Source organism: Leptodactylus fuscus, chromosome 2 (genome assembly GCF_031893055.1).
Source record: "Leptodactylus fuscus isolate aLepFus1 chromosome 2, aLepFus1.hap2, whole genome shotgun sequence".
Classification (NCBI taxonomy): domain Eukaryota; kingdom Metazoa; phylum Chordata; class Amphibia; order Anura; family Leptodactylidae; genus Leptodactylus; species Leptodactylus fuscus.
In genome coordinates, this window is record NC_134266.1 from 182,729,413 (window position 1) to 182,746,561 (window position 17,149).

A 17,149-nucleotide genomic window follows, 5' to 3' on the forward strand; every position below is an offset into this window, starting at 1 on the left:
AGATGTGAATGTAGCCCTATTTAAGGCTAAGGCACCACATTCCAGAAACACAGCATTTTTTGTTGCAGATTTTGCTGTGATTTTTTTGTTTTAACGGAAGTCAGGAGTGGATTTAACAGAAGGGAAACATATGAGAGCTTTCTTTATATTTTCCATTCTTTTTCAAGCCACTCTTGTCTTTGCCTTAAAAAAAATGCAGCAAAAAAGGGTCTAAAAGGGGAAAACAGCAGTAGGGAAAACAAATTGCCATTGACCGTCCTCCCAGGTTCACTAGAACATTATACTGGCTTTTGCAGGATCTGTTATGGACACTTTCACATGGACTCTATTTGATCAGTATTTTCCATCAGTGTTTGCTAAAAGTAGAAGTAAAAAAGTATGATGGAAAGTTTTGCACCTTTTTTGTCTTTTGGGCTCACTACTGTTTGTAGCTTACAACAAATATTGAAGTAAACTACTGATGAAATCCTGATCATATGATAGTTACTGTTAGAGTTAAGTCCTCCATCTTTGTATTTTGTCAGCCATCTTGATACCTTTTTTCATATAAAGTGTATGAGTATGTCTGTTTAAAGTTCAAGAGGCCATTTTTGGGTGGTTAAGGAATGCTGTGTAGATGAATCCTTATCTCTGTCTATCTCAAGGGTCTCATCTTTTGAAGATGCAGCTGACTATTTGTATATCTCTTATCTCTTTTACTCGATGTATACACTTAGAGTGTGTAGAGTGTATACACTTAGAGTTTATGTAGCCTATTCGTTATCTTCAAGGTTGGAATTGATTGGCACCAGCATGTAATCTTCTCTATCTTGCCATGATATATACATATAGACATAGTGTGAGATGTTAGTTCACACATAAGTATTTTGAAACTTTGTGTTTAAGGACAAAGTCCATCCTAGTCTGGAAAGCTGTAATGAGATGCAAAATACATTGGGCCTTTAGCCAATAGTCATGTGCCAGGTTTATGTTAAAACTACAATGTTATGTCATTAGAATAGTCCAACCTACTTTTGTCTGTATTGTATTTAAACTGCCTTTTTGTACTATTAAAATCAGAACTCACTTGATACACTATCAGCTGTGTGTGTGTGTGTGTGTGGCTTCTCCAGACCCAATGGGTGGTAGCCCATCTAGGCCTGTTAATTAATTATTTAATTTGGAACCCTGCAACATACTCTTATTACGGGGACCGCTTGATATCCCCAACAAACCTGACGCTTCCACCGTGGGGCTTGAGAGATAAGGAGAAGGTTTGCTGATCCCCCGGACGACCACAGAAGTTCCTGGAACCACAGATCCAACAAGGTAGGAGCTTTTCTCTTACCAGTTTGATCTGTGTTTCTAAAGGGCTTTTGTTTTTCCTGTCCGAGTGTGAGGTAAACGCATATGTTCCTTATATAGATATCTCAAGCTTTTATGCAAGAACCTAAGAGCAGTATGTTGTATGGGTGTTGCTAGATGGAAGCTTGGGCTGAAGTTAGCTTGGTGATCTGTTGTATTTTTTGGTATACATGGTATTTCTCATTTGTGTTCTGTGGAAAGTAAGTAGTCACGTGACAAAAGGGACATAGTGATCCCTGGAATCCTCTAAATGATCGTTAAAGTCTCCATTGAATAAGATACAGTATATGTTGTACTGAGGAAGTCTTATAGGAATTTGGGGCAGGATAAGACAGTGGGAAGGAGGAGAGAAAAGAATTCACACAAGAACAAGATGGGAGGGATACAGTCAGCCAGTTTGGAAATCAGCCCAAGTGATAGTAGAAGGGATAGAAGTAGAGCCGTGGAGAAAGGCTGTAGCAAATTGTTGAAGTCAGAATGTGGTTGTACTGGACTTCTGAATAGTATTCATTGATCAGGAACTGGCTCCACTCATGGATAGTTGGATAAAATTAAGTAAGGATGGTTACAGAGATAAGGTATTAAGTGTTTGTATATTTTCCTTAGTGTAAGGAAATGCATAGTGAGCACCCACTCACAGTCCAGCTAAAGGGTTAATGTGGTCTGCACATAGCATTGTGTTGGTAATTGCTATTTGAATAGTGACTAGATAAAGATATAGGGAGAACTGATTGGACATAAAATGTGTAAAAGTTTTGCTATGCAAGTGGAAACATGATATGTTTTGTGGTGAGGATCCTGCAGGTTAAGTGTAGGTATGTGTATACATATATGTATGTATATAGGCTTGAGTGTGGACACTAAGGAATTTCTAGAATGTCTATAGTGTCTTTTATTCAAGAAAGCTTTCCCAGTTTAAGATTTCTCCCCTCATGGTAATGTCTTTAAAAATTGGTGAGAAGATGAAGCCTATAACTAACTATGTGCTTATTTGTAGGAAAAGAAGACTAAGATTTGGCCGTCCTGAGACAATAAGATTTCTCACTGTACTTAATATTTGAAAAATTTGATTTTAGTTCAGACAAGTTCTTTTTGATTTAATGGACATTTGTTTGGTTTGTCTGGAGCTCCAGTGTGAAGTTTGTGTGTTTGTATGGAAGGTTCAGAGAAGTGAATGGGCCCATGTCTGTCAGTTTATGTACATGTTACATGTGTCTGCTATATGTACATGTTCTATTTGTCCATGTCTGTATTGTTACATTTTCAGTCTCCACAGGGAGCAGATGTAGATATAGACTGCTGATAACCCCACAGCGGTTGGTGACAAGTAGATCTGAAAGAGAGATAAAAGTTCTTTCCAAATGTTGAATACATATATGTGTGTTTTGGTCAATATGAGATGTACCTGATATATCATGTACATGTACTATGTACTCAGTTTTTATTGGTGCTTGTGAGTATCAAGTATATCACATGGGCTTTACACTTGTAATATAAATATTGGTTATGGGTTTATACTATAAATCTATGAATGTTAACAATCGGGAATTATTTTGAGGAAAAAGTTGAATCTAATACTTGTACAATGTTATTGGTCATTGTTATTCAGATGATCCTTCTGGTATGGGATCAGGCAATACATGTGAACTTTCTTACCACTAGGGGCACAGAACACCCCTAACATGTACATGCAGGTAAAGGTAAATTGAAGGTCTGCAAAACTAAAGTGGTGTTTCTGGAACATTGTTTGTGATAAGGTGCTAGATAGCTGTCTAAGTAAATTAGAAGTCACTCACATATCTGATCTGTAATGTGTTTTTGTGTATAAATTTTAGACTTGATCCCTTATTTAAAGCCTCTGCCTTCTCTGCTGATATATTTTTAGCATTTACTTACCTTAATGAATTGTTTGTAATTCTGGAGTGTTTAGAAGTTTTAGAGAACTGAATTTACTTGGGATTGTATAAATAAGCTGCTGGGATATGTAGTACTACAGGTATAACAAGTTTGGGAAAAGCCAAGGCAGCTGCTTCCATGATAAGATACTGGGTAATAAATTTTGCAGTGCAAACAAAGATAACAATGGCTCAGACTGCAGTGTGTCTTAACTACGTTTTCTAATGTAAGCTTTGCATTCTGTGCTGCACTACAAGTCCCATCTAAACCTGTTAACAATAGTTTCAGGGGAGGAGGGAAAAGTCAGATAACTTAAAAATTAATTTTATTTTTTGCTGATTTGGTTATGTAAATGATGAATCTATTGTTAACTCTGATGAGAGTTCTTTTATTTTAGATGATTCTTGATTTGGGAATGATGGTGGATTCTGCACCAGATATGTCATGGTCACTGAATATGAGGTAAACCAAGGGTAAAACCAAGCACAAGTAGAACCATTATAGAACTGTATGGGTCTCAGCTCATGAAGCTGAACTAGAAGTCATCACTGAGACAGGGTACAAGGCCTGAGGGTAGGTGTTTGATATAGTGGGACTATGGTCCAATCTGGAGAGCGAGAGCTTTCTGTAGGGTTAATGTTAAGCCTAAAAGGATTTCCAGGCTGTTCAGATAGTGATGGACCCTGCTGCTGCCCCCACACAGGTGGGTATAGTCAGAAGTGAAGGCACACACCAAGGCTGATATGAAAGAAAGTAGAGGTAACGTGTGGGCAGACACTGCCACTAACCCAGTTGCAAAGGCCTAGGGGATATGCTTTACTGATAATTGGTCATTATACTAGGCCCAAACCCGTTTTAGCTCTCTTTTCAGGTTTTACAACACTGAGGCACCAAAAATGGTCCAGGAGGAAAGAAGCCTTGGAAATAGCAAGGATCAAAAGAGAATGAATAACTCCTGGTGTCTGGTGGTAAGAGAGTATGTACTGAGAGCATCGTCCCCACTGATGGCATAAGCAGATTATTATTATTAAGTGTACTGTTTAGTAGTAGCCACGTGTGACCTGGTGAGCGGAGGCTGGGTGGCGGCAGGATTTAGCATCACTATAGTAAGATATGTGTGAGCCTGCATGACGTGTTAAACATAATATAGACCAAAAAGTAAAAAGTTTCTGTGAGCCATGCCCGGAGCCCTTGTACCTGTTCCAGAGATTGCAGGATAACTATATGATATAATTATAACTTTAGTAACTACTAAAGGTAAGGCGGTATAAGTACGTGCTTGTGTGTATAGTTATTTCTCTTCAGGATGGCCCGGGGCATATCTGGTGAAGAAAGCCATCACAAACGGGCTGCAGATAGACGGCTACTAAAGAAGTAGTGTGTCACTTGTATTTATATTTTCTGTAAGGTACCCTCCTGACAGAAGAATTGGTTTTAGCCCATAGCAAACTTACTTCGGGTCAGCCCCTAGGTTAGAGTTGTATTATGGTGTACTGACTGACTATGTGATGTCTTGGCAAAAACATTTGACTAATGTATAGTTTTGAGTTTTCTCTTCCCTCTCAGATTTTAAGTTAGTGGACGGGACCTATTCGTTTGAGCCAAGAGATTGATGGTGATAAAGAGACACATGAGAAAAACCTTGGACCCGAGAGTTGATGGTCCTTCCAAGTGCTGCTGATAACCAGTGTTTCTATGAAACTTGAAGGAAAATCTAATTGTATCCATGCTTCACATTACAAGGAAGTCTCCACACACACAGCGATGAAGATTCTCCTGATGTTACTGTTACAGATTATTCTGGCGATAAGCCTGCATAGAACATTTGACAACGAGTGGGACAATAAGTTTCTTAAACATCATATGATCTTGAACGAAGATCTGAATGTGTTAGATTGTAGAATATGTACTCATAGCCCCATATTAGCCTCAGTCATGTCATATAACTGTTTTCATGACACAACAGGAAATGTTTGAAGTATGTAGTTAAGAAGATACCACCTTATATTTTAGGAATGATACATAGTATAAGCAAGTGAATGTCAGTAAAGTCGCAGTAATAATCTTATGTTTCTTTTGCTTGTTTAAACTATTACAGTGTTTATGCAACCGGATGAAAAATACAAAACTTGAGAGGCCAGACGCCTAAGAAGGATTTTTTGAGATTCAGGTTGAAATGCAGAAAATACATGTAGGGAATCTGGGAAAATCCGGCAGTAGACATTAGGTCACTGAAGTACTTACATGTTAATTTCTGTATTCAACCATCTCAAAATGGGGGAAATGTTAGAGTTAAGTCCTCCATCTTTGTATTTTGTCAGCCATCTTGATACCTTTTTTCATATAAAGTGTATGAGTATGTCTGTTTAAAGTTCAAGAGGCCATTTTTGGGTGGTTAAGGAATGCTGTGTAGATGAATCCTTATCTCTGTCTATCTCAAGGGTCTCATCTTTTGAAGATGCAGCTGACTATTTGTATATCTCTTATCTCTTTTACTCAATGTATACACTTAGAGTGTGTAGAGTGTATATACTTAGAGTTTATGTAGCCTATTCGTTATCTTCAAGGTTGGAATTGATTGGCACCAGCATGTAATCTTCTCTATCTTGCCATGATATATACATATAGACATAGTGTGAGATGTTAGTTCACACATAAGTATTTTGAAACTTTGTGTTTAAGGACAAAGTCCATCCTAGTCTGGAAAGCTGTAATGAGATGCAAAATACATTGGGCCTTTAGCCAATAGTCATGTGCCAGGTTTATGTTAAAACTCTACAATGTTATGTCATTAGAATAGTCCAACCTACTTTTGTCTGTATTGTATTTAAACTGCCTTTTTGCACTATTAAAATCAGAACTCACTTGATACACTATCAGCTGTGTGTGTGTGTGTGTGTGTGTGTGTGGCTTCTCCAGACCCAATGGGTGGTAGCCCATCTAGGCCTGTTAATTAATTATTTAATTTGGAACCCTGCAACATACTCTTATTACGGGGACCGCTTGATATCCCCAACATTACCTAAAAGGAGGTCAGGGAATATCACCATGTGAAGATGGCCATCAGAATTTGTTACGTGCTATTTCCATTTATAGATGAAAGTGTCATGAATGGAGCTTATTGTCTCAGTTGACTACATTTTTCCTATTTATAAGTTAGGCTTGCTTTCCTGTCTTTTAAATATTCCTCTGACGAGTTTGGAAACTGATCATTTTAATGGCTGTCCATTTATTACTACAAATAATTCAATGATTAGATGGAACAGAACGCTATATAATAATATTATACTATTCACAGAACTTAAAATGTCTTCTCATATATATTAATTGAATACAATGTCATTTTACTGTTATAATTTTCATATTATATCTTAATTGTGGATAAAAGGGTTAACATAGGTCATCAATATCAGACTGGTGGGTGTCTGACACTAGGCAACTGTGTAGTGGCCATTGCTATTTATTACAGAACACACAGCTCCTATTAAAGTTAATGGGACTGAGCTATAATAACTCTGCACATCATCAGTACACAATGGAAGAAATTGTACAACAAATACCCAAGATAAAAAATGAAAGTGGCACACTGTACATAATAAATGAGAAATAAAAGCATAAACAAAGTGAAGATGTGATTACCAATAATTGGCATGGAAGGCCTGGGGGTCCGGGTCTGCCTGGTTCACCCTGTAAATGTAAAAATTAATATAATGAGAACAACTTCTTGAGCTAATATTTCTAATAACTTACTAAAACAAAGCGGGTTTTACTATTAATAACACCCATTCCTTACCCACAAGACAGGGGATAAGTGTCTGATCACTTGGGGTTCAACCTTTAGTATCCCATCAAGAAACAGGGTTTTCCGAGTGACTCGTGAATTAAGCGGTGGTTATCATACTCAGCCACCACTCCATTCACTTCACTGGGACTTATATAAGAGCAATCTCCATCAATCTTATCAAGGTCTCAGGGGATCAAACACTTAGCCCATCCTGTAGGTAGGGGACAAATGGTAACAATAAGAAAAATCCAGACAGGCAATTACTTTATGTCTTCAAAAGGACACATCAGCATCTTAATGTTTTATGTTCCAGAAAATGCAATAAATAAACCTAAGAACAGTAAAAATAGTAACCGTATTATTGTAGCTGAGAACCGAACTGAAAAACAGTAACTGGTCAGTTACTGGGATGGAGAAGTACTTTAAAACTGAGGCCCAGTTCACATCTGCATTCAGCAAATCAGTATTTGAAATCTTCAAAAACTGATTTTCAACTGTTCAGATTAGCCAATCGGGTTTAACCAATCCGGCCGGTTTCCGTCGTTTGCCCCGTAAAACTGGACAGGAGAAGGAAACCCGGCGGTCAGCTTTCAAACCCATTCACCTGTGTGGGATTGCAAAGGTGACCGCTCGTGTGCGTCTTCTGCCTCTCTGTGGGGAAACTGTTTTTTTAGCCGGACACAAAGTGCCAAGTGAATGGGTTTGAAAGATGATCACCGGATTTCCATCTCCTGTCCAGTCTTGCAGGGCAGAAGATGGAAACCGTCCAGATTGGCTAAACCAGAGACTGGGCGCACATATGAACCCGATCTTACAAACTGTTAGCAATCAGTTTGTGTCCGTGTAATCCGTCTGTGCATGCTCAGAATGAAAAAGGGAGAAGGAAAAAAACAGATTGGTCAAAAATGGACACAAACTAATTACAAACAAACAAAAAGTCGGACATGCAGGACTTTCTGTTTGTGCAAAAAAAAAATAAAAAAATAAAAAAAGGTTTTACTGTGGAGAGACTGAATACGGACACCAGCAATTTGCTTTAAAAACCCATTCAAATGAATGGGTTTTAAAACTGACTGCCAGCAAACCGTCCACTATCCAATTGCTCCGGCAATTAGGATGGAAACCCAATGGGTGGACAGGAGCGCAAGAGTGAACGCCCCCTAGTGATCGTCAGAAGCGTCCATTGCAAGATTTTAGCCGAACCGTTAAGAAATCCGTTAAAATTTCCATTCATTTCAAAGGGATTTTATGTTGTGTCCGCTAATGTCCGTTTTTTTCACAGACAATAAATCTTACATGCAGGACTTTTGTGTCCGTTAATAAAAATGGTTTCATGACTGATGGCAAGCATCTGTTATTTTTTAACATTACAGTCTATTGGAAAAACGGACAGGTGTCCCTTAGTGTCCTTTTTTTTACTGTTCGTCTTTTTCTGCACATGCTTAAAAAGCAGAAATAAAAAAAAGGACAGTAAAAAAAATGGACACTAACTGATCGTAACGGACACGAATTGATGCTAAAATGTTTTTTTTAATTGATCCATTAAATGGATCAGTTAAAAAGATGGTCACGTTAACATTAGATAGCATCACTCCGCACAGAGAATGAAATGATCCTGAAGTCTCTCTTTTTCTTCTTAGTTGCTAGGACTCCTACTGTAGTATCCCTTTCTATCTGCTATTCTGAGCTTGTATGTGTTCTTTCTTGAATATATTTTACTTTATTATCATGCTGCTGTAACACAATGAATTTCCCCATTGTGGGACAATTAAAGGATAATTTTATCTTATCAGTTAGCGTTTATTATTGTCTGTTATGATAGTGTCCAATTTTTTTTTAAATGGACACTTACATAACAGAATCCAGTAATCCAATGGTAGTGTGAACCCTACCCAATCAGTCTAAAAAAATGATTTGTGTTTGCAAGCAGTCAAATACTAAACGCAGATGTGAACCCAGCCTGACATTTCCTATGCTTCTCTTAAGGCAATCCACTGCTAGTGAGACATGCAGCAGAATTATTAAGAAACTTTGACCTTTTAATAACTCTGGTACAGCTCAAACCAGTTTGGTGGAATAAGTAATAGTAAATGTTATGGGTTGAAACATCCCCATCCTGCCCAACTACCTACCTTGCTCCACCCACTGTCATTTCCCACTTTTCATCCATTCATCTGCTGGCAGGAAATGCACCAGAATTACTAAGAGGCTCAGGCCTTTTAACAATTCTGGAACATTATGTGAGGTCCCATGTGCTTGAACTGAAATCTGAGCTAATTTTCAGGAGTAAGTAATTGTGATAAGCTGAGGCGTCTCCGCCCCCCAGATTCTTTTTAGTTCTACCCGCTGTCTTAAAAAGTGACGAAGGGGGCAAAAACCATTCCTATGCACATCTTAGGTATAAGTCATAGCACCACTACTACGACAGTTTTCTGGCATTGCAACAATTGCCACCCCCACAGACTTTATTTTTATATATACATCAACCACCCACAATATTAAAAATTCAAAACTGAGTAGGTTCATGTCACCAAATCAGCTATGACCTGTCAAGCTATGGGCTCAGTAACCCTGCAATCAAATCAAATCATTCAAGTTTCAGTCATGAAACTCTATGTGTTGGCTGGATTTACAGGCCTGAACAATATGTCAGGACTTCTATCAATATAGTTATCTATGCTGCCTATGGAGTCCCTGCCTTCCAGCGACATACTGCCCTATACAATAATCAGTACAGGACAATATGTCACTGGGAGATAACTATACTGGATGATGTATCTCCCCCCACATATTGTTCAGGCTGGTAAATCCAAAACATGGGCAGACTTTGCTCATTATTCAAATCAGTGTATCTGGGACACCCTTAACCTTATAGCAAGTTTAAGAGTTGTCTTTCCCTGGACCACATTTAGTAAGTACTAATTAGAGATGAGCGAACACTAAAATGTTCGAGGTTCGAAATTCGATTCGAACAGCCGCTCACTGTTCGAGTGTTCGAATGGGTTTCGAACCCCATTATAGTCTATGGGGAACATAAACTCGTTAAGGGGGAAACCCAAATTCGTGTCTGGAGGGTCACCAAGTCCACTATGACACCCCAGGAAATGATACCAACACCCTGGAATGACACTGGGACAGCAGGGGAAGCATGTCTGGGGGCATAAAAGTCACTTTATTTCATGGAAATCCCTGTCAGTTTGCGATTTTCGCAAGCTAACTTTTCCCCATAGAAATGCATTGGCCAGTGCTGATTGGCCAGAGTACGGAACTCGACCAATCAGCGCTGGCTCTGCTGGAGGAGGCGGAGTCTAAGATAGCTCCACACCAGTCTCCATTCAGGTCCGACCTTAGACTCCGCCTCCTCCGGCAGAGCCAGCGCTGATTGGCCGAAGGCTGGCCAATGCATTCCTATGCGAATGCAGACTTAGCAGTGCTGAGTCAGTTTTGCTCAACTACACATCTGATGCACACTCGGCACTGCTACATCAGATGTAGCAATCTGATGTAGCAGAGCCGAGGGTGCACTAGAACCCCTGTGCAAACTCAGTTCACGCTAATAGAATGCATTGGCCAGCGCTGATTGGCCAATGCATTCTATTAGCCCGATGAAGTAGAGCTGAATGTGTGTGCTAAGCACACACATTCAGCACTGCTTCATCAAGCCAATACAATGCATTAGCCAGTGCTGATTGGCCAGAGTACGGAATTCGGCCAATCAGCGCTGGCTCTGCTGGAGGAGGCGGAGTCTAAGATCGCTCCACACCAGTCTCCATTCAGGTCCGACCTTAGACTCCGCCTCCTCCGGCAGAGCCAGCGCTGATTGGCCGAAGGCTGGCCAATGCATTCCTATGCGAATGCAGACTTAGCAGTGCTGAGTCAGTTTTGCTCAACTACACATCTGATGCACACTCGGCACTGCTACATCAGATGTAGCAATCTGATGTAGCAGAGCCGAGGGTGCACTAGAACCCCTGTGCAAACTCAGTTCACGCTAATAGAATGCATTGGCCAGCGCTGATTGGCCAATGCATTCTATTAGCCCGATGAAGTAGAGCTGAATGTGTGTGCTAAGCACACACATTCAGCACTGCTTCATCAAGCCAATACAATGCATTAGCCAGTGCTGATTGGCCAGAGTACGGAATTCGGCCAATCAGCGCTGGCCAATGCATTCTATTAGCCCGATGAAGTAGAGCTGAATGTGTGTGCTAAGCACACACATTCAGCACTGCTTCATCAAGCCAATACAATGCATTAGCCAGTGCTGATTGGCCAGAGTACGGAATTCGGCCAATCAGCGCTGGCTCTGCTGGAGGAGGCGGAGTCTAAGGTCGGACCTGAATGGAGACTGGTGTGGAGCGATCTTAGACTCCGCCTCCTCCAGCAGAGCCAGCGCTGATTGGCCGAATTCCGTACTCTGGCCAATCAGCACTGGCTAATGCATTGTATTGGCGTGATGAAGCAGTGCTGAATGTGTGTGCTTAGCACACACATTCAGCTCTACTTCATCGGGCTAATAGAATGCATTGGCCAGCGCTGATTGGCCGAATTCCGTACTCTGGCCAATCAGTGCTGGCCAATGCATTCTATTAGCTTGATGAAGCAGAGTGTGCACAAGGGTTCAAGCGCACCCTCGGCTCTGATGTAGCAGAGCCGAGGCTGCACAAGGGTTCAAGCGCACCCTCGGCTCTGATGTAGGAGAGCCGAGGGTGCACTTGAACCCTTGTGCAGCCTCGGCTCTGCTACATCAGAGCCGAGGGTGCGCTTGAACCCTTGTGCACACTCTGCTTCATCAAGCTAATAGAATGCATTGGCCAGCGCTGATTGGCCAATGTATTCTATTAGCCTGATGAAGTAGAGCTGAATGTGTGTGCTAAGCACACACATTCAGCTCTACTTCATCGGGCTAATAGAATGCATTGGCCAGCGCTGATTGGCCGAATTCCGTACTCTGGCCAATCAGTGCTGGCCAATGCATTCTATTAGCTTGATGAAGCAGAGTGTGCACAAGGGTTCAAGCGCACCCTCGGCTCTGATGTAGCAGAGCCGAGGCTGCACAAGGGTTCAAGCGCACCCTCGGCTCTGATGTAGGAGAGCCGAGGGTGCACTTGAACCCTTGTGCAGCCTCGGCTCTGCTACATCAGAGCCGAGGGTGCGCTTGAACCCTTGTGCACACTCTGCTTCATCAAGCTAATAGAATGCATTGGCCAGCGCTGATTGGCCAATGTATTCTATTAGCCTGATGAAGTAGAGCTGAATGTGTGTGCTAAGCACACACATTCAGCTCTACTTCATCGGGCTAATAGAATGCATTGGCCAGCGCTGATTGGCCAGAGTACGGAACTCGACCAATCAGCGCTGGCTCTGCTGGAGGAGGCGGAGTCTAAGATCGCTCCACACCAGTCTCCATTCAGGTCCGACCTTAGACTCCGCCTCCTCCAGCAGAGCCAGCGCTGATTGGCCGAATTCCGTACTCTGGCCAATCAGCACTGGCTAATGCATTGTATTGGCGTGATGAAGCAGTGCTGAATGTGTGTGCTTAGCACACACATTCAGCTCTACTTCATCGGGCTAATAGAATGCATTGGCCAATCAGCGCTGGCCAATGCATTCTATTAGCGTGAACTGAGTTTGCACAGGGGTTCTAGTGCACCCTCGGCTCTGCTACATCAGATTGCTACATCTGATGTAGCAGTGCCGAGTGTGCATCAGATGTGTAGTTGAGCAAAACTGACTCAGCACTGCTAAGTCTCTGCATTCGCATAGGAATGCATTGGCCAGCCTTCGGCCAATCAGCGCTGGCTCTGCCGGAGGAGGCGGAGTCTAAGGTCGGACCTGAATGGAGACTGGTGTGGAGCGATCTTAGACTCCGCCTCCTCCAGCAGAGCCAGCGCTGATTGGTCGAGTTCCGTACTCTGGCCAATCAGCGCTGGCCAATGCATTCTATTAGCCCGATGAAGTAGAGCTGAATGTGTGTGCTTAGCACACACATTCAGCTCTACTTCATCAGGCTAATAGAATACATTGGCCAATCAGCGCTGGCCAATGCATTCTATTAGCTTGATGAAGCAGAGTGTGCACAAGGGTTCAAGCGCACCCTCGGCTCTGATGTAGCAGAGCTGAGGGTGCACAAGGGTTCAAGTGCACCCTCGGCTCTCCTACATCAGAGCCGAGGGTGCGCTTGAACCCTTGTGCAGCCTCGGCTCTGCTACATCAGAGCCGAGGGTGCGCTTGAACCCTTGTGCACACTCTGCTTCATCAAGCTAATAGAATGCATTGGCCAGCACTGATTGGCCAGAGTACGGAATTCGGCCAATCAGCGCTGGCCAATGCATCCCTATGGGAAAAAGTTTATCTCACAAAAATCACAATTACACACCCGATAGAGCCCCAAAAAGTTATTTTTAATAACATTCCCCCCTAAATAAAGGTTATCCCTAGCTATCCCTGCCTGTACAGCTATCCCTGTCTCATAGTCACAAAGTTCACATTCTCATATGACCCGGATTTGAAATCCACTATTCGTCTAAAATGGAGGTCACCTGATTTCGGCAGCCAATGACTTTTTCCAATTTTTTTCAATGCCCCCGGTGTCGTAGTTCCTGTCCCACCTCCCCTGCGCTGTTATTGGTGCAAAAAAGGCGCCAGGGAAGGTGGGAGGGGAATCGAATTTTGGCGCACTTTACCACGTGGTGTTCGATTCGATTCGAACATGGCGAACACCCTGATATCCGATCGAACATGTGTTCGATAGAACACTGTTCGCTCATCTCTAGTACTAATCAAAGCCACACAATATCTTAGATTTTGGACATTGTAAAAGTCTCTCAGATCAATTACAAGATAATCATGTTATTAACATAATGTTATCACTTTCTGGTGTATATGTAGGTTATTTATAACATTTCTAATATTGACATTTCTTATTTGCTCGGTTTCAATAAATTAAACAGACAATTAGTTTTTTACAAAATCACTACATGATATGCTTTTTAAGCATAGACCAAAATAATTATTTGCGTAAAAAAATGTTGCCTACCTGTTCTCCCTTCTGTCCGTAAAATCCAATACCTTTACTGCCCTTAAAAAACACAAAACAAACATCAAATTATAATGGAATGGTTCCTAAGCATTGACCAATAATAGTGTAAAATGTAAATATGGCTATCTTAATAATGGGAGAACCCCTTTAATCTATTCTTGTTATATTACAAGTAGCTGAATCCAAATCAATTAATCCAATGTATTGCACAAATATCACCCGCTTTATAATAATCCTCATAATTTATGCTAAACAGTTAACATGCTGTATGGACTACAAGCTGCTTCCAAGTTCAGTATTTTACATAAAGTAGGTTGTAATATTTTATGTACACTAAAATATTTGCTTGCAAAATGCAAAAATGAAAAGGTCTGTAACATTTTGATGTTCTGTATGCTAAATATCTTTCAGAATTTGTAGTTTTTTCACAGATGTGTAAAATAGTTATAACTGTTGCTTATTTTTATTGTAATGCTACCACAACAAATAAATGTGATGTGTGTCCTTATAGAACTTACTTGTGGTCCTGGTGGTCCTGGAGGACCTGGTGGTCCCTGCAGAGAAATCCAATGGTTTGTTATAATGAACAGAAAATCACTAATTGAGATTGAACAGATATGCAACATATTTAATCCCATCATTCATTCATTCATTCATTCATTCATTCATTCATTCATTCATTCATTCGTTGGATCAGGCAGTTCATGCATCTCGTACACATAAACGTAAACTGTATTTGAAAATACTTTGCTTTTAACACAATACATTTTCTAATAATATGTCTACATAAAAATTTAATTCACTTTGGAAAACATTTGATTTTTTCTATCTTATAGCATGCCTAAAATTGACTCTGGATAGGTGCTGAAACATTGCACAGACTTAGGGTGCATTCACACTACGTAACGCCAGCGTGTATCACAGCCGTACACGCCGGCGCTACAGCAGGGCTGCCGAACACTTCCCATTCATTTCTATGGGAGCCGGCATACGAGCGCTCCCCATAGAAATGAATGGGCTGCTTCTTTCACTACGAGCAGTCCCATTGAAGTGAATGGGAAGTGCTGGCGTGTACGGCTCGGCATGAGCAGAGCTTGCCGTATACGCCGGCACTTCCCATTCACTTCAATGGGACTGCTCGCAGTGAAAGAAGCAGCCCATTCATTTCTATGGGGAGCGCTCGTATGCCGGCTCCCATAGAAATGAATGGAGCTGCTTTATACGCCGCTTATTCTGAACGTGTTTTACGTTCAGAATAAGCTTCAGTATACGTAGTGTGAATGCACCCTTAGGTGAAAAAAGTACTGGACTTGTTCGCTGGAACTTCTTTTGGGTGCTGCCTGTTTCCTTTATCTTTTATTAATAGAGTAGTACTATATTATCTAGAAGCAATTTTAAAGAGTTCCCTCATTTACCAATTTTATTTTGGAACATTACTATTTTTGCCTGGGTCAAATGTACTTACAGCAAATCCAGTTAGACCCACTGGGCCAATAAATCCTCTAACTCCAGGTGATCCTCTGGGACCCTGAAAAATCAAAGGATTAGAACTGAAGAGAAGTAAACAACCGGAATGAAAATGTAAATTCTATAAATATTAGAACTTACGGGAACTCCAATAATTCCAGGTTCACCAGGTACCCCCTAAAAAGAAACACATTAATCTATAAGTAGCAACGACTGCATTAACAGCTGCAAATATACTGTGACAAAGCTTAATTTATTACTTATACATTTTGTGACATATTATAACTTACTGAATTTACAGGGAATTCTCATCTGTGCCTTTTATAGCTGAGACAAAAATACCCATTTTATGTCGTGGCCATTGGTACAGAAACAATCAAGTGGATTGTTCCGCACTTTCTCCATGACTCTCATGGGGGTACATAGGCAACGTAGAGCAGCCCACACTGCTTCTGTTCACCCAGCCACCTCTGACTGGCACTTACAGACTGATATTCCAATCTCAGCCACGGAAGGAATGCCCCTACAACATAACTAAGTATGCATTATAGCTCATCCACGTTAGCTCTTGTTAGTATATTTTTTGACCTATGGTTGGCCAAAAAAAAAATCATAATGTAAAAAATAATTTGACGAATCCTATTCATAATATAAAAAGGTCGTCAATGACATCAGTCTGGATCACTTCAGCCAGAAACAGATTTTGTTTTTACAATTCAATATGTGTCCATGTCCGGAAACCAAGTCTGATAATATTTTGTGCATATGATGATATTATGGGTCCCAAATAAGGCACCCATAGGGGTACATAAAGCAGAGACAAAGAGAAGATATTTCTCCTGGATTCTGTGCAAATTAAAAAAAAAAATTGTGGCATGCTTCAAAGCATACAGAATTATGGAGGTGCCATAGAAATATCTTGCAAGGGGACACAATACAGCAGCAGTAGGAGTCCCTGCTCTTCTATGTGGCTATAGCCTTTAACTATAAATATTTCTCAGAACGTATACTGTACATCAGGACTTTTCAATCTTTTTTTGACTCTGGCCTCACTAGTCAACCTTTTATAATGAACTTGAAGAGTAATCTGAGGCAGAAGACCACCTCAAAATTCTCTTCACTTTCTACCATGCGAACCTGGCCTTGGAATCCATGGTTTGTGCTGAAACTGAAGCTGACACTGGCAGGAACGTGTGCTTCATGAGACAATATGCTCCTCACCACTGAGGATTGCCTCACAGTTTGAGAATCGCTGCTGTACATAACTCAGCTTCACAAATACTGCAAGTACCACAAAGGCTTTGTAGCTGTAAATGATGCACTTACCCTAAGCTTAAGTTTCAAGTCAGCTGATATATAATAAGGTTCACCTTTCTGGCCTTTGGGACCTTGTTCACCCTGTAATAAAAGAAGTTTATATTTAATATATAGGAAGCAAACAACACAAAATTCTACTTATTAAAAACAAAACCAAACCAAGGTCATAGCACTTACTCAACTGCAAATGCATAGAAGAAGGGGCTCAGCATACAAGGTAGTAGTTTAATCACTAGTGGTTTGAATGTGATATGCTGTAGCATATTATAGAGCAGGAGATGCTGAGGTAGATATATGGT

At 40.9% G+C, this 17,149-nt stretch overlaps 1 protein-coding gene across 1 annotated transcript in view; it reads right to left on the bottom strand.

Moving 5' to 3' along the window:
- Nucleotides 1-17,149, bottom strand: part of COL4A2 (collagen type IV alpha 2 chain) — a 177,135-nt gene that overhangs the window by 52,662 nt on the left and 107,324 nt on the right. The window contains exons 8-13 of the mRNA XM_075265276.1: nt 16,860-16,931; nt 15,675-15,710; nt 15,532-15,594; nt 14,585-14,620; nt 14,064-14,105; nt 6,880-6,927 (exon numbers count right to left, since the gene is read on the bottom strand). Coding sequence (XP_075121377.1) covers nt 6,880-6,927; nt 14,064-14,105; nt 14,585-14,620; nt 15,532-15,594; nt 15,675-15,710; nt 16,860-16,931 — 297 coding nt within the window. The remainder of the gene's footprint in view (nt 1-6,879; nt 6,928-14,063; nt 14,106-14,584; nt 14,621-15,531; nt 15,595-15,674; nt 15,711-16,859; nt 16,932-17,149) is intronic.